Here is a 6,921-nt window from a genome sequence, read left to right as displayed (position 1 = left end):
GAGTCAACGCATCCTTCAAGGCACAGATCTAAACATCTCTTCTGAGCCTTCCCTGATTTTTCCCAGGCTTGCCCTATGTAGAAAAACTACAGATTTCCAAGCAGCGGGTCCTGGGATTATTTTTTTTGTCTTGCTATTGAAATTCTCTAGCACTTCAAACCAGACCCTCCGCCTTCAGGAGCCTCAGTTTCCCCAGCCATACAGAAGAAGCAGGTTGTCTAGGAGGGCCCGCCCAGCGCTAACGCAACGTGATTCGCTCTAGCAGGAGCGGGGGGCTGCCTGCATTGCTGCGCAGGAATCGGACTGCTGCCTGGGACTCTGCCACCAGGCTGCGGGCTCTGTCCCGAGGCTGGGGGCTGTGGGCGCGGGTCGCAGAACTCGGCACAGCGCGGTAGAGTCGGGCACGACCCCCTGCTCTGGCAGGCGCCGCGCGGCCCCGCCCCCGCAGCCAGCGGCCCTGCGGCAGCCCCGGGCCGGAGCTCCGCCCTCCGCCTCCCGCCGGCCTCTCTCCTCCCTCCTCGCTCGCTCCTCGCTCCCTCCCCCCGGGCCGGCTCGGCGCTGACTCCGCCGCACGCTGCAGCCGCGGCTGGAAGATGGCGGGGAACGACTGCGGCGCGCTGCTGGACGAAGAGCTCTCTTCCTTCTTCCTCAACTATCTCGCAGACACACAGGTACGGCCAGCTGGGCCCGGGGAGGGGGTACTGAGCTGCCAAGGCACCCGCCGTAATCGCAGAGGCAGGGATGCAGAGGTGAGCGCACTGGGGGATCAGGGGTTCCAGGCTGCAGAGCCCCCCTTCCATGAGCCCTGGATGCGCTCCGTTACGGGCATAGGGAGCTAGGGGGTCCCCATGTACTTGCGGAAGCGCTGGAGGCGCTAGAGTCATTGGGGCAGTGTCTTGTTTTGGCCGCTTGAAGTCCTTCCCACAGGAGGTAGACTGGGGGTACCGCGCTTCCTTGGGGGAGTGGAGACGCGCCAAGATGTGGGGGACCCTCAGTCTGACGTTGGGTGCTGGAGGCGCGCCCTCCGCGCCCGGCACTTGCTACCGTAATTTCACGTGGACTTGTGGCCCCGGCCCTGGGCCCCTTCTTCTGTCTCTAGAACCATCTTGTCCCCTAGCCTTGCGTCCCCCGAGTGCTGCTGTTGGCCCCCTGGGGCTCCCCAGCAGCGCCCGCAGCGCGGAGTTTCCTACCGGTTCCTGGCTAAAGACTTGGGGGTCTGTAGGGCACGTGGACTAGCGGGCGGGGATAGCGCCTTCCTGGTTTCGCTACTCAGCGGAGCCCTCGGGGGAAAGACAGGGCAGAATGGTGACTTGAGAACTGTCTGGGGGCGTCTGGGTCCCCCTGCGGCGCACGGTCCTGGTGCGCGCTCTGTGTTGCAGGGGGAAGGGAAGACGAAGCGGCGTCCCGGGCTCTGGCTGCGCCTAGAAGCCCCACCGACGACACGCGCGCGACAGAAGAGTGCTCTGGTGTGCCGGGGGTAGGGAGCAGGGAAGCTGGTGGGCTGAAGACAAGGGGGTGCTGCTGGGACAAGCAGCCACCGAAAATGCTTGCAAAAGGCGGCGGGGGGGTGGGTTGTGCCTCCCACCCCTTCTCCGATTTCTCCACCCCTTGCCTGTTGCAAATGTAAAGTTTGGCCCCAGAGTTAGGTGGTTTTTCTCTGCGAGCCTGGCTGCGGGTTGCTGGGCGGCTAAGGATGCGGTCAAGCCGAAGAGGAGACCCCGGATGAGGGCGCACGGCTGGCGCTGATAGGGGCCGCGGTGCGGAACCGGGCGCGGCTCGCCGGGGTTGGTTTGGTACCTGGAATGAAGGCGGTGGTGCCGGCCCGTTTTGCATAACACCGAGTGGGAGGGGGAAAGAGGAGGGCGGGAGGTGGGAGGGGAGAGAGGGAAACTTTGCTTCTTGTTATAATCTGCCTGTTTTAGGGCGGTAGCAGCTGTCATGGGACCGGGTGGGCGGGGAGTAGCTTGCAAGCTGACTCCTTGCGGTGAAACACGATTGGGGGGGGGGGGCGGCGGAGAGAAGGCATACACAGCAACCGATACGTTCTGCTCCGGGCCGGCGACTCCGGGTAGCGACTCCTGGCTGGCGACTGGGACCGGCACGGCGTGACGGGATGTTGCCCGAGAGGAAGCCCGCCACAACCTGGGGGAAGAAAGGCTGTCCGTCTTTTGCAGCAGACGCTGCTGCGTCGGGGAGCCGCGGGGTGGCGCGGTCTGTGGCGGGTGGCTCCGGGGTAGCGGCTGGTGGCATGTGATTTAGCTTTGCGAGGCCGGCAGGAGTGTAGTGTGTAGGCTGTGCGCGCGGGTGGATGTACGTGTGTGCACACGCCGCGCGCGCCGGGCGCGTACCTTTACCTCTGACGAAACTGCGGTGGAGCTCCCGCCGCGGTCACCGGGTGCCGTCACACGTGCGGCGCTGGTGTCTGCGCCGAAGGAGACGGGTCTCGGCCCCTATGCGTTCGCACAGCCTCGGGCAGGGGCATTTGGTGCGGACTGGGAAGGGCTAGCTGCCTCTGGGAAGGAGCCGGCACCAAAGATCTCACCAAACACTGTCTTCAGCGTCACCAAACCTCTCGGCTAAGAGGCGAGTGAGAGAGGCCTGAAATAGCACGGAGACTAGTTCAGGAACCCAGTAGTAAGAATTGTCCGCAATGGATCTCAGCCTGGGTTTTAGCTAAGCCTTGTGTGCTATGACTCACTTATAATTAATCATTTGCTTTTTTAGCCGCCCAGCGGGCCTATCTAGCAGGAACATTTCACCCAGGGAAACTAGAAAATTGGTTAGTCAGGTGTCAGCAGTAGCAATGCAGTGAAAGTTAATCTGGGACGTTTGCTTTTTTTATTTAACCACGTGACAGGCCGAGGCGCTCCTGGTGATCTCTGCCGGCCCAACTTGGGAAATGTAATTGATAGGACGAGCTTTGCAGACGCCCCTAGAAGGCTCAAGTGCAGGTCCAGAAAAGGACCTGGGCGGGTCGTTAACACGCCTCCTTATTTTACATTTGGGGAAAGAGGCTGCAAGGGGTGAGCGGCTTGTACAGGACCATGCAGCCAGCGGGTGACAGAGCCACCCAGGGCTCCTGACTCCAGGTCCTGTGTGTTACCTCGAAATAGCACTGGACTTGGAGTCAGAAGGCCTGAGTGGAGTCGCTTTCCCCACTCTCTGGCTGGGTGACCCAGGGCAAGTCTTTTGAACTCTCTGAGCCTCGTTTCTTCATCTGTCAAATGGGGCTGGTGGTGGCGGCATGAGAATCCAGTGGCATGGTAGTGGGGTGAGCACTCTTTGTGAGATGTCTATTTGTTCCTGCAACCTCCTGTCTCCTACAGCCCCCTCCTTGCCCTCTCCTCCACCGCCTGTCTGCCACCTTTGGGAGGGCTGCGGGAAGGTGGTTAAAATGCTAATTCAGTGTCTTTGTCAAACTGGGGTTAGATGGAGGAAGAACTTCTTTTTAGGCAATTTAACTTTTACCCATTCAGGCCAAAGTACAGAAATTCCTCAGAACAAGGATTGTGAAAGCTTCTTGGAAAGGTTTGAGGCATGTATCCCAAAGGACATTCGGTTTGCTTTTACCTTTGCTCTGACTGTGATCCTTGCCTGGGGCGCCCTCACCCACCCACCCTGCATGGCCTTCTCCTCCAGTGGGCCTCCCTTTCCCAACCTGCCCTGTGTTCTCCTTCCTCAGATTTTCTTAGGCCGTGTTATACAACCAAGCACTTTGTGTATGAATCCGGTGCCCTACTAAGATTCTAGAGCAAGTTGGGCCTTTTGTCTCTTTGTGCCCACATGGCACCTGTCACCAGGCTGAGCTGAGCCTTGTTCCTTTGCTCAGCTCTTGGCTAGGGACATGGATTACAGACAGTTACAACTGGGCCCTGTCCCCAAGATGCTCCCAGACTGGCAAAGGAGACAGCTGGGCCACAAGTGTGGGGAGAGAGGAATGCAGAGGGCTGCAGCTGTAGGCAGACTTTGGCTCCAAAGGCCAACACTAAATATGGGTCGTTTGAAGTTCCTTGGGACATCAATCATGGATGACCAAAATGTCAGAGCTGGTAAGAACTTTCTAAATCATCTAGCTTAACCCATTAAAAAAATTTTAGCTATCAGAAGAAAATATTGGCAGGCAGAAAAAAAAATTAGTAATAGGTAATAACCACTGTTACATTCATGTATAATTTAGGCCTTTTTCTTTTCTATGTATTCGTATAGATTACATCTTTTTTTACAGGAATTAGTCTGTATATACTAATCTCAGAACTTGGAATCATGGCTTTTATCAGTCCCCTCCCTTTTCCTCCCAACTGTGGGTGTGTCTCAACATCAATAAATACTCTCTGTTATTTTAATGGCTGTATCTTTCAGGGTTGAACCAGAATGTATTTAATCAATTCTTTTTTTTTTAAATTTTTTATTATTTTTGTGTGAGTGTACCGGCAAATCAGATCTGACTGGTACAGAAGGAGATTGTCCCTCTTTCCCCGGCAGCGCATCTGGTGGATTCGAACCGTGTGCCTCTGGGATTGTAGTTGCAGCTCCTTGCTTAATCAATTCTTTATTGTTAGTCATTTATTTTAATTTTCTCTTTTGCTACTGTAAGCAAGGCTGAAATGGATATCTTTGTGCACATGTCTTATTTCCTTCATTGAAATTCCTAGAAGTGAAATTGCTCTGACAAAGGAGCTCTACAGGCATTTGGTACGTTTCTGGGTTGCCTTCTAGAAACTGTGCTGATTTACACACTCACCAGCATTGTGTGGGAGTGCCTGGTTGCCCACACCCAGATAACTCTTGGCTTTCTCATTGTTTTTAGTTTTTACTGTGCTGTTCTGTTCATCAATAAATTGTGTCAACTTTATTGTCTTAATGTGCATTTCTTTTGATTATCAGTGGTGCTGATTCTTTCCCCCTTATGATTGTGAGCCATTTGTGGTTCAGTGAAATAATCATGTTTGTGAACTTGACCCGTCTTGCAACTGGTGTCCAGCCCCCTCAGTGTTCCACTGCTGCATCTAAACAGCTTGGAGGAAGCCTCTGCTCCGCGGAACGTTGGGAATGTGACTTGATGTCCCAGTATTCAGTTTCTAGGTCTGGAATGTTATGGTCTCCACAGTGCTTGAGGCCAGGACCAACTTAACTTCCAAGTTAAAATTCCAACTCTTAATAGGAGCAAGTTGAAGAGCAAAGAGCAAATTTACTAGGAACATTTGCCCACCCTTTGCCTGTGTTAGATCAGGTGGAGTAACTTCTCCCTCTGGGTCCAGTATGGAGGCATATTTACTGGCTTTGCTCGCTAGTGGCCTGGGCTCTACTTTGTCCACCACCTCTCAGCCCCCTCCTAACTGGTGCTAATGAATGTATGAGGTGCCTGTGAAACCCAGGAAAGTCATTGGCCCAATAACTGGGCCTAAGGGGCTCATGTTTCCTCCTCACCTCAGGCCCTCTTCTCCCCAGCTGGTGCAGGACAGCCATTGCCAGGATATGAGTCACTCCTCTCCTTCCCTCTCTGGAATAATAGGAACACTGATTTGAGTCAGAAGCTGCTTTGCAAATGGGGACCTGGAACTTGGGAGCGAGGCCCTGACTAGAGCGCTCTGGAGTTAGCAGCTCTCTTTGTCTTCATCATCATTTTGTCAACATTTATCGAGCTTCTAGGTGCTGCTTATTCTGCTAAGTCTTTTATTGGCATTATCACATTTCATTCACTGAAATTCTACCAATGTTCCAAAAAAGTCCACCAAAGGTAAGAGTTGCTATTTTTGAGAGGAGGATTTTTACCATTTCAGAGAACTCTGACATACTGAGCACTGTCACTTTGAGGATGTGGTAGAGCCAGGATTAGTAAATTTACAGACCACTTGACTTCCAGCTCCATAGAAGACAGGAATTAATCTGGTTTTGCTCACTGTTGTTTCTCCATCAGCGAAGGTCCATTGTGTAATGAGAAAACGGAACTCATAAGACCTTCCACTTCTCTAGACCTCAGTTTCTCTATCAGTAAAGTGGGAATAATAGGCCCTAACTCTCAGGGTTTGGAATAAAATAACTAATGTGTGGCGAATGAGCTTTGACTTGCTCATAAAACATAGAAATCTTCTCACTTTGAAACCTTTTGGAAGGGAAGGAACAAGTATAGCACTAAACCTTAATATGTACATCGTTTTATATTTAAAAAAACGAGGAAAACATAGTTCTAGTTTATGTGAGGTGAGGAAGGCAGGGTGATTGGAAGGGAAGGGGCAGATTCAGGCTCTATCTAGTTCTCTTTTAGGATGAATTGAGTGCTTTGCATTCATTTGTAGATGTTCTGTTGATGCAAAGTCAATTGGACTGGCAATTAGTGGACTTGACCTTTTCGTTTCCATCCTTCTGCTCTAGATCCTTGTCCATTCACAACTGGAGGGCTGAAATGATTACTCTCCAGCAGATGTTTGACATAGCAGACTCTGCCCTCTCTTTTGATTGATGATCATTTCTTTTTAAAGTGCCTGCCTGGGCCACTCACACTACTTGAATCCTCACACTTCTCCTAGGGCTCTGAATGAAAGCCTAAACTCTAACCTGATGTTCACAGTCTTCAGGTATTCCTGCCTTTAATCTGAGTTACCTGCTTTCCCTTTGGGGTCAGAATATGCCATGGTTGTACCTCCTGGAAGCTAAGGCTTCAATTGTTCTCTTTCCTCTCTCTCCACTTCCACCCTTCTCATTACTCTTCCTCCAGGACCCAGTCTGCCTCCTGCTTCCTCTTGCATTCCCAACCATAGCTGTTACTTTGGAGTCAGCCCGCCTGGATTTCAGTCCTACCTCTGTGACTACCTCTGCCCCCGGAGACGCCTAATGGATCACATAATCACTCTAAACTTCATGTCCTCATGTTTGAAATCACAACTAGTGTTTCCCTATGAGACTGATGGGACAAGTCAAAGA

At 52.6% G+C, this 6,921-nt stretch overlaps 1 protein-coding gene across 2 annotated transcripts in view; it reads left to right on the top strand.

The window, feature by feature from the left end:
* The first annotated feature begins 593 nt into the window (after positions 1–593).
* Positions 594–6,921, top strand: part of PPARGC1B (peroxisome proliferator-activated receptor gamma, coactivator 1 beta) — a 146,747-nt gene continuing 140,419 nt past the window's right edge. For both annotated transcript variants that reach the window (XM_006893706.1, XM_006893705.1), the window contains exon 1: positions 594–671. In XM_006893706.1, the coding sequence (XP_006893768.1) occupies positions 594–671 (78 nt within the window). The remainder of the gene's footprint in view (positions 672–6,921) is intronic.

The sequence above is a fragment of the Elephantulus edwardii genome, unplaced genomic scaffold (assembly GCF_000299155.1).
Source record: "Elephantulus edwardii isolate Elephantulus edwardi_28Jun2011 unplaced genomic scaffold, EleEdw1.0 scaffold00130, whole genome shotgun sequence".
NCBI classification, from domain to species: domain Eukaryota; kingdom Metazoa; phylum Chordata; class Mammalia; order Macroscelidea; family Macroscelididae; genus Elephantulus; species Elephantulus edwardii.
The sequence above is the reverse complement of the archived record's forward strand: the minus strand, read 5'-3'. Positions and strand labels throughout refer to the sequence as shown.